Source organism: Callospermophilus lateralis, chromosome 1 (genome assembly GCF_048772815.1).
Source record: "Callospermophilus lateralis isolate mCalLat2 chromosome 1, mCalLat2.hap1, whole genome shotgun sequence".
NCBI lineage: Eukaryota > Metazoa > Chordata > Mammalia > Rodentia > Sciuridae > Callospermophilus > Callospermophilus lateralis.
In genome coordinates, this window is record NC_135305.1 from 41,259,696 (window position 1) to 41,283,496 (window position 23,801).

Here is a 23,801-nt window from a genome sequence, read left to right on the forward strand (position 1 = left end):
TTGCACACCAGGTCTTCCTTCTGGCATAATTGTCAGTTCTGAAGCCTTTGGAGTCCTCCCCATCTAAAATGGGCTTTCCTATTCAACCCAGCACCCTTTCCTTTTTAGCCACTGCCACATTTGTAATTTATTTGTGCAATTACATGTCTAATGTCTGCTGGCTCTAAGTTGCATCCCCAGCAATTAGTATAATTCCAGGAACACAATAAACTTTCAGTGAATGACTGGATGATAGAGTCTAGGAAAAAAACAAATTTTGCTTTTTATCCCACTACTTCCTTTCATGACCTTTTGCCATAGCCAAAATATGTCACCAGCTTTTCTCTCTACATGCCTAGTGTTTTCCTTCTCCCTGCATTACCTCCCCATATCTCCACCAGCAAGCAATTCTACTACGATTGCCCTCTCATCAGGACAGTTTATCTGCATCTCCCTTAAAGGACTCCTTGATTTCAAAATTGCAGTCCATTTGTGCATGACCCTCTTTTCCATTTTTGGACTGAAGACTCATTAAGGGCAGAGTTGGCCTCTCAGTCAGTTTTGTAGCCATCGCAGTGTTTAGCCCAGGGCCCTGCACAGAGTTTGTTTCCAGTACTTTTGTGTTAATTGTCAAATAAATGAAAGTCTTTACCTTTGGAGGACATTTAGCTTCTCTGTAGGAGACTGACAGCTTTGAATTAGTTAAACTGTAGTAATTTGTCTTAAAATGTAGATTGACTCTCTTAAAGAGTGAATTTTCTCAGTCTAAAGTTCTTGCATATTAAAGGATGTTTTTTATTTGTAATATTAATGTTATTACCACAGCTTTGCACAGTTAATGACTTTCGTTCATTTTGGTGATCTAATTTGGCCTATCAGCAACTTTTGCAGGGAGGGAGGGTAAATATTATTATCTAGAGATAAGATGGATCTCAGAAAAGTCAAGCAGTTTGCCCAGAGCTCTGCGGCTAACATTTTGATTTCTGTTATACAATTTAAACTTTAAAGTCATTCTTAATGGGATGTGGATCAGAGGGAAGTCTGGGGTGTTGTCATCTTTAGGGTCCACTAGAGATTGCATTAAAATTACTGGGGAAGAGATACAGCTCTTCCTGATTATAAACTTATCCCATGCCTCAAATTCTAGTCTACTTCCCTCATTGAAAATTATTGCTCTGTTTTACCACTGATGTGACTAAATCCTGCCTTTGCAATGGGTCAGGAAAAGATGTTGAAAAAAACTGAAATATACTCCTTCAGAATTTCATCTCTGATAAAATGGTGATAAATTCAAGTCAATCCTGGGTTTCATGTAAACTTGACATCTTAGAAAAAGGGCTTCCTTGGTTTCCAGAACTATCTATTTATTGCCTCTAGAACTTGATCACATTTCATGAGATAGAGAATTTAATACATGCCATTCTTTTTGTGGCATGAAGATAGGTGTTTTTCATCTACAGCAAGAAGAAATTGTGATGACCAGAACTGAAGATACAGGGTGGGACAGGAATATGAATTTATAATTATATCCCTTTGCAGAAAACCATTGGTTCCCCACTCTTCACATTAGCTCAAAAATCCTACTGATATCCGGGACCCACCCCAGACCAATTAATTCAGGGTCACTTGGGAATAGAGCTTAGGCATCCATAAGCTCCCAAGTTAATTCCAGTGTAGGTATAGCACAAGCACAGACTGGGAACCCTTAAGGTTTTCTGTTGAATACACTACCCTAGAACAGACAATTTGTAGAATAATCTGAATATTGGTCACCTCATTTAAACATTCGAAAGCCCTTTTTTTTTTTTTTTTGAAAGTAGTTTCGTGTAGATATGCTGGACACCCCATAGGAACTGCTAGGTGTGGCTGCCTGTCTGGGAGAGCCCACACAGTGGCCTCTTGTTTTAGTCTTTAGCCCTTTGACGAAGCTGTTTTCTCAAGAGATGTTAACATTGTTCAGATGTGTTTCTTACTTTTAGTTTCACTATGCAGCACTTTAATCTAATTTTTATGATATTGGAAAGGAACAATTTAATTTGCACGTGTTTCCTGGTTAAATGGCACAATGAAAGGATTCAGAATCTTTTAGATGTAGTCATAAGGAATTATTTGATTATCTTAGGATTCTTGATGTATTAAACTAAAATCAAAGTTTATCTTATATATGAGTACAGTTTTTAAGGATGAAAACTATTCTATCTATTTTTCTGAAGAATTACACATACCTGCTTCTTTCATCTTCCTTTGATACTCTGTCTTGAATTGCAGTGAGCTTTCTCTTTCAGTTAAAAATTTCTGGAATAAGCGTCCTTTTAATCAAGTGTGTGTAGGTATACTGGAAAGAATATCTCTCTAACTATTATAGCTGGAGTTTATTCTTGGAGTAAAGCAAAGTCTCTTATAATAGAGATACAGTTTACCTAAGAGTCATATTAATAAGTAAAAAAAAGATCAGCTTTTTGAATAATATATGAATTCATATGGTATCAGTGGTATCTAGGCATTTGGGACAATACATAATTAGTTTCAATTCCCTTTGAGAGGGAGATGTGGATGTTAAAATAAATTGCTGATGAAGCATATACTTTGGAGAACAGTGTGTTTCAAAACTTTGTGCAATATCAGCTATTTCTTTTAATGGTATGGAAATATAGCATAAGACTGAGAAGATTTATTAGGGGTAGTTTTAAACCATTCTTATTATATGAAAGTTCATAGTTTGCTTATTTAGGATAGTTACTAAAATAATGATAATGGCAAATATTTATAGTCCTGCTGGGAAAACATTACTTCTGTACAACTTCTGGCACCATTGTTTGTAGCCAATAAACTAACAATAATCATTTCCTTGTATGTGAATTAGCTGTATCACAATATTTAAGCATTAAGTAGGGCTTGGTCATTTAATTATTAAGAATTGCTCTTTTATAAAAGTGAACAATGGACCTACTGCAGAAAAATTGGCACTTGCAGTGTAAGAAAACTTAAATGGTGAAATAAATATATTTAGGGAGAGAAGAGGAATAGAACTTATAAAAAGTTGATTTTATTAAGAAAGGGTGAAGAAATGGCCTCTATGGAAGGAACTGTTTTGCTGCCAGGAATAAATATTCTAAACTAAATTGTTTTTTTCAGTGTAGATTCTCTGGTCATTTTTATCTGGAGGAAGTTCCTTCAAAGGTTTTGATTTGACCTTGACCTTAGAAATAAGTTAGTCTATGATATACACATTATAAAGAGAAAAGACCATATGGAAGTGCAGTTTACTGTGTCTTTTTTATTTTTATTTTTTTTGAGACACACCAACTAAATTTGTACCTTCTCATTTACTGTACAACTCTACAAAGTCTGAAGTATGAAATTGGTATGGGCTATCATCATTGTCTTAAATATGCTCAAAGCTCTTTTTTTCTTGAGAAATGGAGCCCATCACTTAGATGAGGATCAGCATCATTTCAGGTTTGCTTATTTTGACAAACCTTCGGTTTATGATCAGTGCCTTAAGCTCATCCAGCCTAAAGAAAATGAGGGGTTTGTTGTGACACTGCCTGGGAAGAAGTCTTCAATTTCGTTTGTTTTTCTGATGACATCTATGATGTTGAAGTAGAGATATTTAAACACTACAGTTTGTAGAGTAAGTACCTAATGTGCAAAAAGCATCTCTGTGTGGGAGCATGTTCATTTTCTGCAGTTAATTTTTTTTTTTTTTTAACTAAAACAAATAAACAAGTCCAACCACTACTTCTTGTGCCTAAAAAACAAATTGAATAACTAAGCTCTCAGAGTCAGAATCTTCAGCTTTGGCCTGACTGAGGACTGCAATTACAGCCTGGTCAGTAATAATGACAAATTTTAGTGTCTGCTTTAGTGTGCGAAACACTAAATTATAGTAAATTAAAAAATGGGCAGTTTATTGTCCTAGAAAAGCATTTCTCAGGGGACAAAGATGATTTAAAATCATTTGGAGATGGTTTTATTCTCCCCACTCTTGATTGAAGGTACAGTAAAATTTCATCTCTTTGCATAATAATACAAAAATGACAATATTTGTAAGTAGTCTCTTTGGAAGAGAGGCTCATTACCATGTGCTTCTCCATCCTAAACATATCCTTATCATAATTTTTTAGTACACAACATTAAACTCAATCTTTTGGAAAATGTCACAAAGGAGTTTCTCTATCCAGAGGACTTAATCTTATAAGTCTTTTCAAGCACTGCTTAAGAGTTTCCAGCTACCCTGTCCTGGGGCATCCATTCCAATGTGTCTTGAGAACTAACTTATAGAATCTCACATACTGCCAATGAGTATGTATGAAGACTTTAGAAGAACTGGAGGTATCACTAATGACAGATACAAACACAGCATGGGATTATTTTTTTTAAAAGAGGGAAGGTATGCATTCTGTAATCCAATGAGCTTGACTCCCATATTCTAAACAGACAAAATGGTACTAATCACAGAACATCATATGGAGGAAAAGTGAAAATAAAATAATGGTTGAGAACTTGACTTGTCAGCCAGCTCTATTTTTTATAGGAGCGTCATTTGGTAAAGGGGTGGCAGCACATAGCATTAGTATATAGAGAGAAACTGTGTGTACTTGAAAAGATGAGGTATGGGGCCCTTGAAGATGGATTCTAATCCTGGATAAAACTCGTTTGTTATGGGATATTGGGGAAACCATTTTGACTTTCAGCTTCAGTTTCTGCATCTTTGAAATATACTCAGAAATAATCCCTACCCTCACTGCCTCTTGCAGTTGGAGAAGGGACAAGCATGAAAAGCTAAATGGAAATATTTTGTTAAGCTTGTAAGTCTAGATGGACATTAATTATACATAATGACAAGAACAGCCTGTATCTGGGTTAAAGGAAGATGTTTAGGGGCATTTCAAGCTATGCCGTAGCAAGAATAGAACCTCCTTCGTACTGTGTTTTCAGGCCCATCCAGAGATGCTAAGCAGAGAACCAGGGGAGAAAAGTGGATCATGATCTCTGGATTCTCTCACTGATTATCCAGGAGTTGGGGGAAGAGACCAGAAGGCATATATGGCCTCTTTATATGATCTTTAAAAATACTACAAAACATATATTGACCAGGTTATCACAAGTGTGAGGAACTGAGTCTCTGCATTCAATGGAGGCTTCTTTACCCTAAGACTAATTTTTAGTTTTAAATATCATGAAATTTCTCAATCAGGTAGAAAAATAAACAAAAGGATATTGCAAACACCAATGTACCAGCCACTCAGATTTAATAAGGATTAATTGAAGGCTTAACCTTTCACCAAAAGGTTTTTTGTTTGTTTGCTTGCTTTTTTGAAGAAATAATACATGTTATGTTCAACATGGTAAGTTAAACATACTTCTTTCTTTGGGGAAATCCCACTTAAATGATGGTCTATTACTGATCATTTAAAGACAGGCGTACATTTAAGGAGAGAGAGAGAGAATAGACTAGGGTGCATTGGTGGATCAGATATGTCAAGAACTTTCTGAAAAATAGTAAGTAAAGAGAGAAATAATAACTGAGTTGTTAGCACTGAGAAGTCAGCACCTAAATATCAATCTGACCCTGAAGATTTAAGATTTGGAGGTAGCAGGGTTCTTATGAACTGGGATGAAATTTGTGCCTTTTCAAGGCTGATTCATAGTGGGGTAGGGAGGAGGACCATGGGTGGAATAGACGAACTCTAGATAGGGCAGAGGAGTGGGAGGGAAGGGGAGGGGGCAGGGGGTTAGCAAGGATGGTGGAATGTGATAGACATCATTATCCAAAATACACATATGAAGACATGAATTGCTGTCAACATACTTTATATACAACCAGAGATATGAAAAATTGTGCTGTATATGTAATAAGAATTATAATGCAAAAAAAAAATTATGCCTTTTCTGAGATGAAGAGTGTCCAAGATTGAGACAATTGGATTCTTCTCTGCACCACCCCTCCTGTCTCAGAGCATTAGGCAAAGCAGCACAGGGGAGAGGCTCATACAGAACACAAGTGCTCAGTAAAATCAGCTACCTGAATGATGAGATGCCCTCCCTTCTCCTCCATAACAAGGGCAGAGTCCTGACTTCCTTCCCTTCTAAGCATCAATGGTCAAGAAACAGGATAAACCAGATAGAGAAAAAATGTTTATTTTTATATTCTCTCTTGTTTAAAAGTCTTCCAAATGGAAAAAAAAAAATGGCAGAGATTTAATCATCCCTCCTGTTGGTCACCATCACCACTATTACCACCTTTAGCTCCTATCACCCAACTGAGAACAAAGAGGGTATGGTACTTGTTTAGAGAGTAACTGTTGGTGGTACATAGTTAGAAAAGTGCTTAATCATTACTGCAAGTTATTCTTGTTCACTGAGACTATTTCTATTTAAAATGACATGCCTTTCCCCTTTCTTATTTTTTTAAAAGAAAAAATATTAATAACATATTAATAGGTATTATTTAGATGACTTAGAATCTAAATTACAAAGACCTACTGAAGTGGGTCCTAACATGCATTCCTTCCAGAGTGCTTTCTAGATAATATGTCATATACATACTATTCACCTACATGTTAACCATAGACATACACTTGTAACATTAAAAACAGGAAAGATGTCTTAAAGATCGGAGTGTTCAAGATGTGTTTCTCAATCAGCTGACTGAGGCTAAATGAGGTAAGGAATTTGTCTGAGAATACCCAGGTACACCCAGAACCAGAGATGTAATTCTTGAAAATGATCTTTGATTATCAATGAGAATATATAGTAACCACTTCCAATTTGTAAACCACAATGTGGGATTTGAAAGGCTATATAAATAGAAAATAATTACTAGAAATTAATAGGAATTTTTAAGACCCCAGGTAGATAAACTTATTCAATTCACTGTCAGATTGCTCATTCATTCTCCCCTGAGTGTTTGACTTTATGATAAAAATCACTCTTGGTCCGCATCCTAACCATCTATGGTTTCAGTGTTAGAATTATGATTCTCCAGTGGAGTGCTCAAGGTAAGAGATAAGAGAATCCCTGGAGAAGAAGTGTATTTTTTTCAAATCACACAAGATATTAACAAATATGTTGCTCAAATAAACTCTGTGGAGTTGGAAGAAAGTAGAAAATTACTTCTAGAGATTTATATGTTTTAACTGAGTAAAGGAACCTGACTTAGGAAATTAGAATAAAATATGAAGATGCATACAAATCAGAGTAATCATCTCATTTCTAAAATTTGAGCAGATTCCCAAGAGCAGAAGCATGATTCCCTTATAACTTTTCTCCACCACTGAAGAACCTCAGATCATTCATGCTCCTCTTTCTAGACTAAGAACATTTTTTTTTCAACTGAATTTCATTGGAAATGTTTATCCATTTCAGAGAAATGGATATATTTCTCTTTCTTGGAAAGTACTTAAAGTATAAGATTTCTATAAATGTTTCCTAATATTCCAAATTATAGTTGTATTTTATATTTATATACAGCTGATGGTCATTTTGTGTCATTTCATAAGAATGCTTTTATTGGGAGTGCCTTGAATCAAATCAAAGTTAAGTATTTAAACCGACTTCTGGTCAGTTACACTGAGATTGGTCTTGTAAATGAATAATTTATTATGGAAATGGCTTATATGGTAAAGGAGCACAATATCTGGAAGAATATTGCCAGGAAGGTTTATGGAAACACATTCTATGATTTTTTTCAAGTATATTTTTTAATGTTTAAAATTTGAAGAAAGCAATAAGTATCCAATCTCAAGGACAGTATGTGATTTCCTTAGCAACACTGGCTCCATTCAGGGGTGCAAAGGTGCTGAGGTCTGTTGTGCTTCAGGGCACTGCCTGTGCTCTTATTCTGCTTGAAACCCTTACTTCTTTGCTTTATGAGGTCCCTTTCCCTTCAGGGGGTCTCTGTTGGAATGCCACTGCAGCTCCTCAAACTAAAATGTATTTCCTTGTTATTCTTTCTACCAGTACCACTTTTCCTTTGTAGCAGTTACCATAATTTTAAGCTGTATATTTTGTTCATTATTTATTTACATATTCAATGTATTTTTTTTCACCTCTGTTTAACTTTGTCTGGTATATAGTAGATATACAATTAAGTATTATTTCATAGCATAAAGAAAACACAATTCTGCTTATAATGGGCATTTCCACTCTCTGTTTATCTTTTTTTATTTTTATTTTTTGTTGGTTCTTTTTAGTTAGGTATAACATTAAGATATATTCTGATATAGTCAAAAAATATGCAATAGAATTTGCCTTATTCAGTTCCCTCACCCCCTCACCCCCTCCTACTTCCTCATACTCCTCTCTTTCTCTCTACTGACCTTTCTGAAATTTATTTATAGTGTTTTTTTTTTTTTAAGTTAGTGTTATGCGGATATACTTGATGTTGGGACTCATCATCCTATACTCATGTATGTACATACAGAAATTTGGTCAGATTCATTCTGTTGTTTTTTCCTTTTCCAATCCTTTCTTCCTTTCCTCAGTCCCTTTCATCTACTCTGTTGATCTTTCCTGCATTTTGAAGAAATTCCCTCTCCTTTTTTTTTTCTCCACATTTTCTTTTTCTTTCTGTCTAAAACATCTTTGTGGTTTCAGTTTTGTTATTGGCTCCAGTTATTATTTATTGTGTCTTGTCTACTCTTGAAATACACAGTGATATGCTAATATTGATGAAAATTAATATGAAGTTCCTGGTGATGAATAAATTTGACACTTTGTTTTTCTAGTTCATTTGAATTAGAAATCATAGTAAGGCTTACAAGATACAAAACACATATGGGATGGTTGTGCAGCTTTGAAGGATGCAAATTGTAGGAGAAATTGTATATAGCTAGCATGGGGAATATGAGAAAATGATGAGATGTGAGATGGAGACAATATTCCAAAGGGTTTAGTGAAGTTGTGATTTTATCTTGGAGCTTAAATAAGTAGTAAAGCTTTCATATAAGACATTAATATAAAGAGACAGACTACTTTTGTTTTATTTTTTAGAAAAACTATTTTGTATAGTAATGGGTAAGATGGGCTGGAGGAGAATATCTAGAGACAGAAAGCTCTGTTTAGGAGCTATGGTAAGCCAGGTAAGATATAATAAAAATTTAAACCATTGCTGGCCAGGGAGATGGGGGAGGGAGGAGGGATAGGGAGCACAGTTGGCATTTGGGAGGCACACAGCAGAAGGGCTTACTGAGTCAGTAGGTGACAGGTGGTTTGGGATGAGCAGAGAAGAACAAAATTTGTAATCTGAGGTTGTCTTTCAGTTGTGTTCTCTTTCTCTCTCACACACATTGTCTTTTCTTGCTCTCTCATTCTGTTGTATCTTCTATTTTATTGTCCCCCTCCCACCAGTTTATCCTTTCTTTTTCACATTTAGTTTTGCTTTTATTTTTCCCTTAGAGTACTTTCATTAAAACTTTTTCCATGCTAACAAGAAGAGCATACCTCTGTACAAGGTTGCTTCATATAATATTTTTTCTATAAGCATGCTCTGAAAGGATGCTCTACTTAAAGAGAATGTTTAAGATCAAAGTCTGTAGACTTATCTAAAGTTACTTTCGTGTTTTACACCTTCACCAGATGTTACTGAGTCATTGAAAATAAGGGATGATAAAATTCCAGAATTTTATAAATGAAAACAATCTTTTGAACAAAGTTAGAAAATAAATTCAGTTTCAGTGGGATATATTATTTATTGGTTGCAACAAAATTAGTTCTTCAAAATGTCATAGGTAATGTTAGTGTTCTGTATTTCAAAGTAAATTCTCCAAACTAAGAGGTGATTTTTGAGTGCTACTGGTCTTGGCTGTGCTGAAATATAATGTGTCATTGTGTCTCGTTTGATTGGGAGGGTTCAGTGGCATTGTGCTCATTTTGATGTCTTAGCGGGGGGGGGGGGGGCGGGGGGAAACAAACTGAGTGATGCCATTTTAGCATAGTTATTTTCCGTATCTTTGGAACCTTGACTTTAGTGATATTAAACTGTGAAATTAATAATACTGGAACTCCCCTGTCTTGTTATTTGAGATGATAAATGTCCCTAAACTCTATGAGAACAGGTCTTTCATTGTACGTTTGTACCCTGTAATAGCCCCGTATCCCTGGAACAGTGCCTGACACCATAATATTTAAGGATGAATATTTTAAAGTTGCTTATTATAGCCAGTTTTCACCTTGACACAATAAGATATTTTTGAATGACAAAATTAGAAAAATAAAATCTGTATAAATGTTCTCAACAATGTGAATCTTAAACATGTTCAATTAGTTTGTTACTTTGTGTATTAGCCAATTGCTAATGCTAATGTTTTGAGTATCCAGTGACTAAACATTCTCTCAATGTATTGATAAAGATGTGAATCTAAAATTAAGATTCAGCCCCCCCTAAATCAGCCACCCCCCCTAATTGAAAGCAGCCCCTATAAAGGATGTAAGACTTTAATCTCAAGGGGATGAGTTGAAAATAATAAGTAAATAGTTATATTTTTATTTCTTCATTTACATATTGAATTTTTTATTACATTTATGCTAGAATCTGCTAAAGAGAATTTAGAATTCATAAACCTGAATCTGCTTCTGCAAGTCTGAGAAACTTCATTGCACTGTTTTTCAGGATGTTGTTGTTAGGCTGTGTGGAACAAACAGCTTGTTAGTCACCTCTTTATGAAAGAAATTTGCCAGGATCTTCTGCAGGGCTTGGGCAGGATTAGTACTTTGCTGGTTTTTGAGTCAGTTCTTAGAACTCTACTTTCAGTCCTAAATTTTCAAATTGTATCAGAGAAAACATTATCTATAATGAGACTGTTGTTGGAAATAAAGCCCAAAGCTTTCCTTGTCTTGGACCATGTTTTAAGCAATTCTATTGAGGCTCTCCTAGTAGCCCCTACTCATCAATGAACTTCAAGAGTTTCAAGCTCTATTAAAGATGTTGGAGAGTTCATAATAATGGAATTTGCTTTTCTCCTGATTTATTTTGTGGAAGCCACCAGAAATAAAATGTACTTCTTAATTGTTCAGTTAAAAATGTATAGGTTCCTTTACCAAATTCCAATTCTCCTAACTAGAACTTCATTTGCATTTCTACTGCCCTAATCTCAAAGACACACCATTTTTGCTTGTACATTAAGATGAATTAGCTTTTATTATAGGAGGAGAAAAATCACTTTTAGGTATATAATTTGGCTCTGACTTTTCTTATACTGTTTTCAAAAAGGTTACTTAGCTATTTTTTTTTTGATGCATTTCTCTACACATCCCACAATATCAGTAACTGAATCTTTAATTCCCTTGTTATAACAGAAAGAATTTCTTGAATTCTTGCTACAGTTCCACCATCCTTATATTATGCTTTTACAGCAATTCCCTAGACTCATGGAGGTGAAGGATGAAGTTTATAATGGTACTGAATACCAAACTGTTGCTTGATTTATTCAGGAAGGTTGTTATATGCTGGGATCAAGTGACAGCTTAAAAGCTAGTATAATTCATCATCATCAGTTAATTTTCACTGGGTGTCCACTGGGTGCTAAACATCATACAAGGCTCTTTGTCAGCATGTATGTGCCTGATAAGGTTGATGGAATTCTAAGAATATGGAATCTTGTCCTTAAGGAACTCTCTGTGCTATGAATTAGGCAAGTCAGCAAATACATGGTGTTGTCAAGCTCTGTGTACAAAATGTCTGTAACTAAAAACTCTTTATTTTTGCAAATGTTTCTTGTCAGTAAATTAAGACAGCATTCTCATTAATATCTATATTGCCACCAGGAGGAAGAAATGTTGGATAGACCAAGCATAGGTGATAAATCTGGTCCTGTCCTTGACTTACCAGCACATGTTTATTCCTGTGTAGACAAGTGGATGTTTTTCTCCATACATGAGAGTTCACATTGCTTTTACCTAATGAGATCCTGTTACCTCTCTCACAAACATAGATGTACTTTGTATTTCCCCAGTGAGAGACAAATCAAAGCCATATCCAGATGATGCATATAGAGACAGTGTCATGTTGTTCCACCCACCTCTAAGTGATGTATTATTTCTCCTCTGAAATGACTCAGAAATCTACCCTAGATCATATCTGGATGTCACTCCTCATGTTCCTGCAACATATGTCTTAAAGCATATCTGTATAATAGTGTAATAAGAGAACCACAGTGTAAACCTAAAGTAAGTGCTCATTTAAGGAATATACAAGATTCTGCTGGTTAGGGATGGTGTGGAAGATGGTATGATCAGGGTCTAGCCTATGCTCTCATTGTTGAATTTCTTCCCTGATGTTGGCCCGAGTTCTGTGGCCAGCAGATTTGTTGTCTGCAGGACTTTCTGCTAAGACGCTTTCCCTTGTTTGGTGTCCTTCATGACCACCTTTGAGAAAAGGAAGAGTCCCTTGAAAGAGCCTCTACAGTTCTCCTCTAGTAGGTAACAAGGACTTAGGCTTAGGCATTATCTCAGGGTGGAATAATCACATGTCTTTAATATAATTTCTTTAATGTTTTTGTTGCTTGTTTATCAGTTGCCTTTTTTTTTTTTTTTTTTTTTTTTTTTGGAGGTGTCAGTGGAGGAGACTTCATTTTCTGGTAACTGTCACCAAAGGAGTCCCTAATGATCTTTGACTCCTATACCTTGCCTTGCCACTTTGGAATTCTGGGATTCTCCCAACTCCCTCAGTCCCCATTGAATGTTTTCCTGTTATCTTGTTATCTGCTCTGTTTCTGTGGGTGGTGAGGCTTTTCCCTGGTGTTATTCCTTCCCTGGGCTTTGTGTCTTCTGAGTGATCTGCAAGGGAGTAGGGAGGGACTTAAGAGCCTGGAGTTCTAGGATCCCACAGTTCTTTCTCCTCCCTAACATCCCTATTCCATTTTACAGCACTTTCATTAGCACTTCTAAATTGAGACAGTAGCAAATCATTTGCTGGTACTTAGCTAACATACATGATTATCTGAATTTTAGCCATCTCAGATTGTGAGCTGCCGGGACTGTTGCTGGAGCTTGTACATCTGTGAATTGCACAGAGGCATTTTGGGTCTGAACTCACCAGAGTTTGTACTCTGGCTTGGGTGGCTTTTTGAAATTTGTCTATGTAGAAGGAAGTGCTGTTTTCGATTTACACAGTACAAACTTATTTGCATGTCATTAGCAATAGCTGAGTTGCTTACAGATGAAACATCTTTTAATAAAGTTGCCTGCTTTTGCTAGTTGCCTTTCACCTTGGACAATTGGAGTTTTTTGTTTTATTGTTATGATTACTGAAGGTTATAAGAAGTCCAGTATACCAATCCATGAGCCATTTTCTGCAAAGTACCCTTACATTCTATCTTCAACGTACACACGATCTGCATCCTAAGAACCAATAGCAGCTACTTCTTTAGTACTGTTTGGAATTGACTACTGATTATTCAGCCAGGATGGAGGGATCTCTTTCTGCCCCCATTCTTGCCTTTTCTTAGCTGACTTCACATTTCAACAATATACTCTTAATGCAGATTTTGATGTTGGTTCAGAGTTCTTAGATTCAAGTTTTTTGGCTTGTATCCTTGCCTTGTCTGGGGGTCTGCATAGCATAAAGAAGATAAAGAGACCCAAATGTGGGCTGAGTCTAGGACCTAGATCACAAGGCAATTCTGCATGGTCCAAATGTCAACATTGACACCTATGTGCTGCATGCTTCCTGATGGCAAGTCTTCTTACGTTTGTTGTGGTCCTTGCATGCCATGATCAGCATGGAAATCCTCCAGGTAAATCCTGAAGTTTTATATATGTGAAGTTTTTGGTTTATCCTTTATCATTCCCACCAATTTCAACTATTATCTGCTCGGATTTTACTGAAAGGTATATCTCTTGATGTTTGTAGATGCTGAATTTGGTTAAAATAAAAGTATTTCTGAATTGTTATTTAAGATGATAATATTTGAATACATCCTATCCCATTGTGATAGACTTCCAGGGACTTTTAAAATTATTATTTTAAAATGAATACAAATAGTGATTAATAAATCTTTATGGTGAAACATAAAAAAAATTGAAGAAATGTTTTTCAGATAGTCTGGAGACCAGATAAAGTAGTAGCTAGCTGTTCTATACTTATGGCCTTGCTCTTAGTTTAGAATTCAGGTTAAAACTTCTGTTTATTGAGACACATTCAAACAATAGTAGGGCTTTTCAAACTTCCGCTTGTCCATGAATCGATTCTTTAAGAAACCAAAGAGATATATTTTCAAAATCCTTTTCTTTAACAATTACAGATGTATTTGTCCTGAATATTCCCATTATGACCCATTAGAAAACTCAGCAGTGAAATCTTATAACCAAATGAAGGCATTATTCCCTGTAAAGCTTATGTCTTATAAAAATTCTGTATGTGAAATGGATTTTAAAAAGATCATATACTTCATGCCAATTTTTTATTGAATTGTTTTCTATGATGCAGAAACACTAGGCTATTTCTTCTGAAAAAATACTTATAAACGCATCTGTATTTATTTATTTAGTTATATTCATTTTACAATTACAAGTAATTACAGGCAGAGATCATTTTTATCAGTTGACTTGAATGATGGAAATACCTTCTGAGTCAAAGAGCAATGAGATAACAGAACCTAATACTGTCTTACCATGAGATTATATGAGAAAACAGTATGATATGTTTTGAGATTCTCTCTCTCTCTCTCTCTCTCTCTCTCTCTTAGCACGTGCTCAAACACATGCAGGCACACATACACACACACACACACACACACACACATATCTGGTAGATGAATATCCATATGAAACCTGCTACTTAAACTGAATATATTCTGTTCTCAAATCCATGAGTGATGGACTCATATTATCCAGATAAGTTAGCTAGAAACCATGATATATCATAAGGCCAAATTTGTCATTCATTTGAAGATAAAAGCAAGCATTAGGGATAAAACTATGCTAAGAGCCAATATTATAGAGGTTTTTGATCTTCATTGATATAGGGTCTGTGGCATTTTTAGTAATATATACACATTTTAAAGGAAATGCCAATGTATTCTTTAAAAATTGTTATTTTAAAATTTCTTTTCTATCAAGTTGTGGTTTTTCAGAAAAATGCAAAATAGTGTTGCATATTTACTTGAAACATCTTTATTTGCAAAGAGGTTTGAGGTTGATTTATAGAAAAATGAAGAATTAGAAACACAGTAACACAGACTTAAAAAATAAAGCCAAGTAGTAAACCAGAAAGAAATGGGAAGAAATCATGTAGGGAAGGGAAAAACAAGGGTCTGAGATTGGAAAGTCAGGCCTCTCCAAAGACCCACCAGGATCTATCACTCTCTCTCACTTTGTAAGTGAAGGTCAGAGTGCCCCTAAGGAGTGAAGTTACTCTCTTAAGACCAAAGAACTAGAAAATTCTGACTCTGAAAGTCAAACTCTAGTTTGTCATGTTTGAAGTCTACACATGTCCCATGATCTGTTTTTACCAGGATCTTATTTTAGGGAACCTCTAGCAGTCATGAACATTAGCCCTTCCATAAAAGAGGCCAACTTATCTCAAGTATCCTGGGACTGATGTGGTTTTAAAACTGATTTCCTTGTTCCAAGACATCTCTTATTCCTGAGCAAACTGGAATGGCTGATCATCCTTCCTTATGAAAATGTGATGGGATTTGATGTAATTGTCTCCAAATGGCAAACTAAGACTGAGATGGCTACTTTTCCTATAGAACTACATGATCACATTACTGTATCTTAGCAATAGTCCCATGTTGTATTGTAAACATTGCTTTTTAAGATTAGTCACAGGGGATGTGTTTAACAGGGTCTTCCTATAGCTACTGATAGATTATTTCTATTGCTAGCAGACCTTCATTTAAAGATTTCTTCATTGTGAAAAACTGGTGTGTTTGGAGTCATTTGCGCTGTGGACCATTTATATATATTGCACAGATATTCACTGTACATACTGTTAACAGGCCTTGGTAGAAGCTGCTAATGTTTTCTAAGGCATCCCAGTGTTCACTGTCACTTCAGTAGGATGAGAGTTAACTTCTTATGTAACTATGGGAGATGAGCATTCTGGGTCAGTGGGAGGCTCTGCTCCCTGCTGCTATACAGATTCCTTCTGTTTGGTTTCTCCAACCTCCCTTAAGAAATTTGCCTTAGCTGTGGTCAAAGCTGGGTTGCTGCCAAGTACAAAAAAGAAAGCCATGGAGAAGGCACACCCAGACCTTAAGGCCCAGGCCCAGAAGTGGCAGAAATAAATTTCTCATTCCTTCAGAGGGAACATGGGTACATGAAGCTAACGTCAAGACTGGAAAATAGGATTAGCCATCTGCACTGGACAGTGGGGGAAATGGATTTTGGTAAAAGCTTGCCAGTCTCCTCCTGCAGGCATAATTTAAATATGCTTAAGAATTTTCTAAATATTTTCTTTTTTTTTGAAATGCAGAAAAACGATTGCCTCTCCAAACAACTTTTAACATTCTCTCCCTTTGTTTAGGATAGTAGTACCTCCCATAGCCACTTGGTGATTTCTTTGATAATAATGAAAACTGAATTCATGTTAAGGATGATGTAAAATGTGATAAAATCTTGAAAAATTTCCTCCATTCTATGAGGGTCCCATTTATGATATCTCAGGATTTGATTGGGATCCTCAAATTGATCAATGTTGCAAAAAAGCTCAGAATTCCAGAATATATTTTGATGTGTTAAATATATCCATTAAATAAAAGGAACATGGAAAATGGGATATATGACGAGAGTGCAAAAGCTCAAGAGTTAAGTGAAAAATTTCAGAAGACCCTGAGAGGGGAACAAAGGAAACATTATAGCAAATGCCAGGTGCCTGCAGACTGTGTTAAGTAATAGCATAGAAGTTCACCCTGGGCATCCAACTGATGAAAAAGTGGGACATTAGCACATTCATATTATTTGATTTTAGCCTAAATTTACTTTATGGAGCAATAAAAAGCTATGTAGTTTTATCATATGAGTCCTATTGAAGTAATGTTTTATCTTTTTAAAGCTGTTGTATATACATGCATATTTTAATGTATATCAAATTTAATATGCCACATTGTATACGTGAGATGTGATTTTTTACATATACGTACATATATATGTTTATATATAATGTCTACCTTTCTTCTGAGTGTGGGGAGTATATGTGCATGCGATGTATATATGTATGTGTGCTTGTCCTATAGCAATCATATAGTAACACAGTACTGGGCACCCAGTAAAAGCTCTGTAACTATCCCTAGAAAAAGTAATTTAGATTTACCCCAAATCATCTCCCTCTTCATTTTCTATATTGTCCATTCTCTTGATGACAATTTTAAATCCTAGGCATTTAGTTTTTTAGTTCTTATGTGTACATCAACCACTTAAGCTTACAAAGCGGCATGAGAATCCTTTTGTAATTTTATTAAATCTGACTTGTATAAAGAGACTAGTGACTGAAGATGACTTGTACAGGTTAATAGATTATATGCCAAAGCAAAATGTTGCTTTGTGTTGCTATACCAGTGGCTGTAGTTTCAAGTATAGTTATTACTAGTTACAATATCACCTGTATTTAAAAAAAAATCAAAAAAAGTTCATGCTATTGACTCATTTACTCTCATATTTATTCTTCTTATTGAAAATCACCAGACCTAATTCTATTGGTCTCCTTCCTGATTGAAAACATTTGAATCTAGAAAGCACAGCATTTCTTAAGACATTTGTAACTATTCATCATGGATATTAAAATTACAATCATACTGCATTGTGTGAGCAATGATTTTTTTTAAAAAAAAACCTCTTTACACATATGGGAAGCAGGTGACCAATGCTCTCCAGGTTTGAAGATGCTGAATGTTCTTATAACTGGTATTTGAAATTTTGATGTGTATTGCATTCGTTACTGAATATCAAGAATACATTTTTCGCTCGTATAGAGTAAATTTGAAATGGGGTCTTTTGTAGAAGCACCCGTCCTGTTTAGAGTGATATAACAGATGCTGAATGTTCACATATCAAACAAAATGCTGGCTTTCTGTAGAAAAGAGGTGTCAAAAAGTTTCTTTGTACCTTTAACGCATGTGATTATGTAGTACAAAATGCAGAGTTTGTAAAATTTCTTGAATATACAGGCAAAAAAAATGAATAATTCAAAACAACTCATAAGTTCTACATTCTATTGTCCCTTTATAACGCAGGCAGAAGATAGCAAGGCGCTCCCAATAGAGCTGAATTTGCACAAGTTACACCTCTGAAAATGCCAGATGGTCTATGGTCTACTTTTGAGAGCTGTCACATATGTAAAGATTTGAAAAAAGAAAGACAGCTGAATGAGAGCAGTGGATCATTAAAGGGAGAGCGAGGGTCCCTAGGCATCACTTGTGTTTTAAGAAGCATTGTGTCATTCCCATATTAACGTGCTTTTTCTCTTTCTTTCTTTCTTTTTTTTTTTAAAGCCATACACAACTTCTGCACAAATAAGGAAAAGAAATCTGTTTCAAACCAAATAGTTGTGGTTTAATCGCTCAAACGGTTTTGTTCTTTATTTGAAAATGAAAGCATGTTTCCTACATGGTGGTAATTGTAATTTTACTGTTACCTTGAAATCATACCATGCAAAATGATCAACCAAGTTAATTTAATGTCTGTTGAGACAACTAATATAACTAGGATTTATCCAGTTTCCATTTCACTTACTGCACACATCTGGCAAAATTATTCAACTAAAAAAATGTTTTAATGTTAAAAAAAATGGAGTAAGGAGGTAATTTGGGGTACCTTATCATAAGATAAACCACACTAAAAGCAATTGGAAAGCAACTAGAAAGCACAACATTTCTTAAGACATTAAGAAATGAAATTATGACAGTGAAACAGAAATTATGTACTATCGTTTATCTGCCAATAGAAATAGAGGTTGTTTTCAAGATTGAAATGTAGGTAAATAATTAAGGATATGTTACCTACCACTTCAGCCATACTCAGTAATTTGCAAGGAGTCTATTTTGATAGTAGAAAAAGGTCAAATTTGTCAATTTTAAAATTTGGTGGCAAGACACAGTTGCCTTTTACCACTTTTATTTTTATTTATGGAGAATGTTTAACCCTTACACTAATAATTCTGAGTTATTTTGGATTATGGAATATGATGGGACAATTTTGATTGATGAGGACTCTCCCCAGCATTGACCAATGACATTTCAATTTAACCAAGTTCTCAGATTACTTAAATTATTCTTCTGAGGGGAAAAAAAAAATGGCCTGAAACATTTCATATATTTGGGGAGATTACTAGAAAGTGCTCTAAAAAGAACACCAAATGAGGTTTAAATGTCTTCTTTGGCATCCTTTTAAATACATATGCATAACTAGCTTTAGGTTCAATAGCAGTCATTAGGATGTCATTCCGGTTGATACAAGAAGTTACAGCAGTAGCAAATTAATCTCTAAATCAAACAATTGCACATCCGTGAGAAACAGAGCTCCTATTTTAGAAGGCTTGATTGCAGATTTTGGTCATGAGAAGGATCATGCAGCTGCTTAACTGAGAGGCAAGCTTTTCTTCTGTTTCTTTTCATTTCATTTTAGGAGAAAAGTATTTTGGTATCTTTTATGACCATTACTTTGAGTATTCTCAGATATTTACTTTTTTACACAATTATTCCCCTTGTTTATCACAATAGAACTGAAAAACTATAAGAGGATTTCATATATTAGTTTTATAAATCAGGTATTAAGGTTAATAGGCTTGGTATGAAAGCGTGCTTTTTCTGGCTAAATAACAATGATGTTTTTTTCTGGAAGTATTGCACATTTGTGAGTAGAGTATTTTGATATGTTAAAACGCTTTTCTTCAGGGTAGGATGAAGACTTAGGATATGTAAATAAGTACTGAAGGGAAAAATGGTGTGCCAAAGACTCACTCAAGTACATACTTCTTTTGTGTGTCAAAAAATATGTACCAAGTCTTAGCTAATCGAGACAGTAATCAGACAGCTTTGCATATGATACTTTTTCTAACTTGAGTAGTTCTTTGTTGTCACATGTGATTTACATTTCATAATTGTTCATTATCATAAGCAGTCTAATTCAAAAAGCAGCTTTGGATTTTGGAATACCCAGAAATTGTGGAATAATAAATGTTGACATTGAATATTTTTGTTCCTACTGATTTTTGTTGTTGTTGTTGAAAAGCTATGGTTTATGACTTTGCTTAAGATCTACTCAATCAAATTACAGGTTGATTTTTTTTCCATATTTTTAATTGGTGCATTACAATGATATGTAATGGTGGGATTTGCTGCTACATATTTGTATATGCACACAACATAATAACTTTTGATCAACATCTTTCTTCGGTATTTCCTCTTTCCCTTCTCTCCTCCCTCCCCTAGTCCCTTTCCTCTAGTTTGCTGATCTTTCTGCTACTTATTTATCGTTTTTTAAATTAGTGTCTTGTAATGTAAAGATTTCCTGTGGTATATTCCTATATGTACATAGGAAAGTTAGATCAGATTCATTCCGCTGTCTTCCTCCATTCCATCCTTTCCTTCCTTCCTTTAATTTCCCCTTGACTACTCCACTGATCTTTCCTCTATTCTCTTTTTTTATATCCCACCATGTTATTTTGGATTAGTTTCTACATATCAGAGAAAACATTTGAATTTGACTTTTTGGGACTGGCTTATTTCACTTAGCATAATAGACTCCTCTTCTACCCATGTACCTACAAATGAGTAATACTCCATTGTGTATATATACCACATCTTATTTATCTATTCATCTGTTGAAGAGCACCTAGGACACCTCCACAGTTTAGCTACTGTGAATTGCACTGCTATAAACATTGATGTCATTGCGTCACTGGCTGATTTTAAATCTTTTGAATATATATATATATATATATATATATATATATATATATATCAAGAAATAGGAGAGCTAGGTCAAATTATGGTCCCATTCCTAGTTTTCTGAGGAATATGCATACTACTTTCTGGAGTGGTTGCACCCAGCAGCAATGTATGAGGATATCTTTTCCCCGACATCCTCGCCAACATTTATTGCTACTTGTATTCTTGATAATCACCATTCTGACTGGAGCCAGATGAAATCTCAGTGTAGTTTTAATTTGCATTTGTTTAATTGCTAGAGATGTTGACTATTTTGTCATATATTTGTTGACCATTTGTATTTTCTTTGAGAAGTGTCTATTTAGTTCCTTTGCCCATTTATTGATAGGGTTACTTGTTTGGGGGTGGAGGTGTTAAGGTTTTTGAGTTCTTTGTATATCCTGGATATTAATGCCCTATGTGAGGAGCAGGAGGCAAAGACATTTTTCTCATTCTGTAGGCTCTCCCTTCAGAGCTCTTGATTGTTTCCTTTGCTATGAAGAACTTTCTAATTCAACGCTGTATCACTTATTTATTTTTCATCTTACTTCTTGTACTTTAGGAGTCTTGTTAAGGAGGTCATTTCCTGAGCCAACATGTTAGAGTGTCGGGCCTACATTTTCTTCTAGCAGTTGCATTGGTCTTTTAGGACGTGAACACCAGAGCCTGCACCCCACTGCCAAGGCCAGAAAACTCTACCTCTCCAATGGCTGGAGGGTCTCCACTTCCCTCATGTGGCTGACACCTTGTATTGGTCACTTTCTGAATGCAAGCGTGGCAGAATCTAGCTCATATATCTGCCTGTAGCTGCTGAGGTGTCATGGGATGCGATACAGGAATTTACCAAAATCTGTATGTTCAGTAATGCTGGTAGCACAAACAGATATTCACCATATTTGTTTCATTTTCTTTATTCAAAGAAGTAAATTCACTTGTCCTTCTAAGTGTCATGCTATTAAAACAGTCTCTGATATTTTCACTATAAATGTTCTGCTTTTCATATGTTGGTATTTACTGTAACTGGAATTTTTGTGTATGAGGCACCATGCACATGAATGTGCATCTACCTGCTTATTTGGAGTTGACTGTTCCATTGGTTTATCTGTCTGTGCCTGGTCAAATGCCACACCGTGATTTCATACCAAGATGTCATATCTAATAATTAAGTTCCACCATCCTCTTTGTCTTCCTTAAAATTTACTTGGTGGTTCTTGACTCCCCTTCCTTATTTTTTGGATCAGCTTTTCCATTTCCATAAACAAACTTGTTGGGAATGTTAATAGGAATTGCATTAACTAAATAAACTGGAAAGAATTAACATTAATAGAATTAACATACTTATACTCACTCCTTTTATTTGGGTCTATTTTTTGCTTTTCAGTAATGTTTTGTCGTTTTTTTTTTTTACCATAAAAATCTCTTCCCACTTTTTCTTAGTGTAATTATAGACATTTAACAGGCTTACTTTTTTGGGGGGGAGGAGAATCTTTTTTTCTTTCCTTTTTTTCTATTGCCAGGGTAAAGAGTAAATTTTCTTGTGTATTTCTTGATTGGCTACTGTTGGCATATAGAAACATTGTTGATTTTTATATGGTTGATCCTACATACTGCATAATTCTTGCTAAATTCTTAATTTTTTTGAAAGTATAGTTTTTAAAGAATATTCCAGAACATTTGAGTCTGTGCACATCTCCACAATATTGTTTCTTCCTTTCCAGAATGCAGACCTATTCCCCCCCCCCACCCTTATTGATTGCTTATGCAGGGAATTCAGTGCCCTGTTGCCTAGGACGGGTGAGTGGGCATTCTTAGCTGGGTGCTGACCTGAATGGCAGTATTTCTAACTGCCAATGTTGTTTCAGTTTAAAGGATTTCTCTTGTTTTCCTTACTTTTCATAAACTGTTTATTTTAAAATCAAATTAATAAATAAATATAGAAAAGATTTTCTTCTCAAGGTTTTAGAATTAAAAAATGAAGAATATATTCCTCTCTTTATTGTTCAGGTTCAAATGCCTGAATTCATTGTTCCTTTCATTTCAAAAGATAATTGAATAGTTTATCATTATTAGGAGTATCTGGATAATACCAATGTGTCTATAGTGCCCAAAGAGAGGGACCTGCATTTAGAAAAGATTCAACTTTTGCTGAATGAATCCTGAATTACTTTTTCATAGTCTGACTTCTTAAATATCTTCTAGAAATACCAACAACAATATGGTTTTTCTGCTTGACTTTTTATATCCTTGTATAAAGTGCTCCCACTTTTCCTTTTATTGATCTTTCTTTCTTTCTTCTCCCTCTTTTTTTTTTCTCTCTCTCTTTGGTTTTTAGTTTTAGTATCAGGAGTAAAACCTCAAATCTTGATGAGTGCATGCATGTTTGTGATTGTAAAATAGTAATTTCTTTTCTGATATAGATACACTTTTCCTGTGTTTTAATTTAGCGCAACCTCAACGCTTGCCCCAGCTGCAGACTTCAGCACAGGAACCTAGAGAGGAGGAAATAGTCAATATGAAGAATGGAGGCCACACGAGTCTGAGCAACGGAAATGGAATTCACCATGGGGCCAAACATGCATCTGCAGATAATCGCAAACTCTCAGCTCCTGTTTCCCAAAAAGTGCATAGAAAAATTCAGTCCAGCTTGTCTGTAAACAATGATATCAGTAAGAAGAGTAAAGTAAACGCTGTCTTTTCCCAAAAGACAGGTTCTTCACCTGAAGGTAAGTGTGAGAAAGATGCATACTGCATTTGACCCCATGTAAATCATATTCACTTGTACTGATTTGATCAAGCAATCATATTTGAAAATTCTTGTCTATTCCTCAAACAACAAATTTGGTAAGATGCTACTTCAGTTCTTCAAAGGAAAGTACAGGATACGAGGAAGAATGGAAAGCTGAAACCCTGCTTTTAGACTATCATCTTCTAGAGCGAGTAGTCATTACT

The 23,801-nt window shown here is 35.2% G+C and overlaps 1 protein-coding gene across 4 annotated transcripts in view; it reads left to right on the forward strand.

Annotated features, from left to right (window-relative positions):
- Window positions 1–23,801, forward strand: part of Mdfic (MyoD family inhibitor domain containing) — an 85,411-nt gene that overhangs the window by 31,356 nt on the left and 30,254 nt on the right. For all 4 annotated transcript variants that reach the window (XM_076834082.2, XM_076834090.2, XM_076834106.2 and 1 more), the window contains one exon: window positions 23,297–23,575. In XM_076834082.2, coding sequence (XP_076690197.1) covers window positions 23,297–23,575 — 279 coding nt within the window. The remainder of the gene's footprint in view (window positions 1–23,296; window positions 23,576–23,801) is intronic.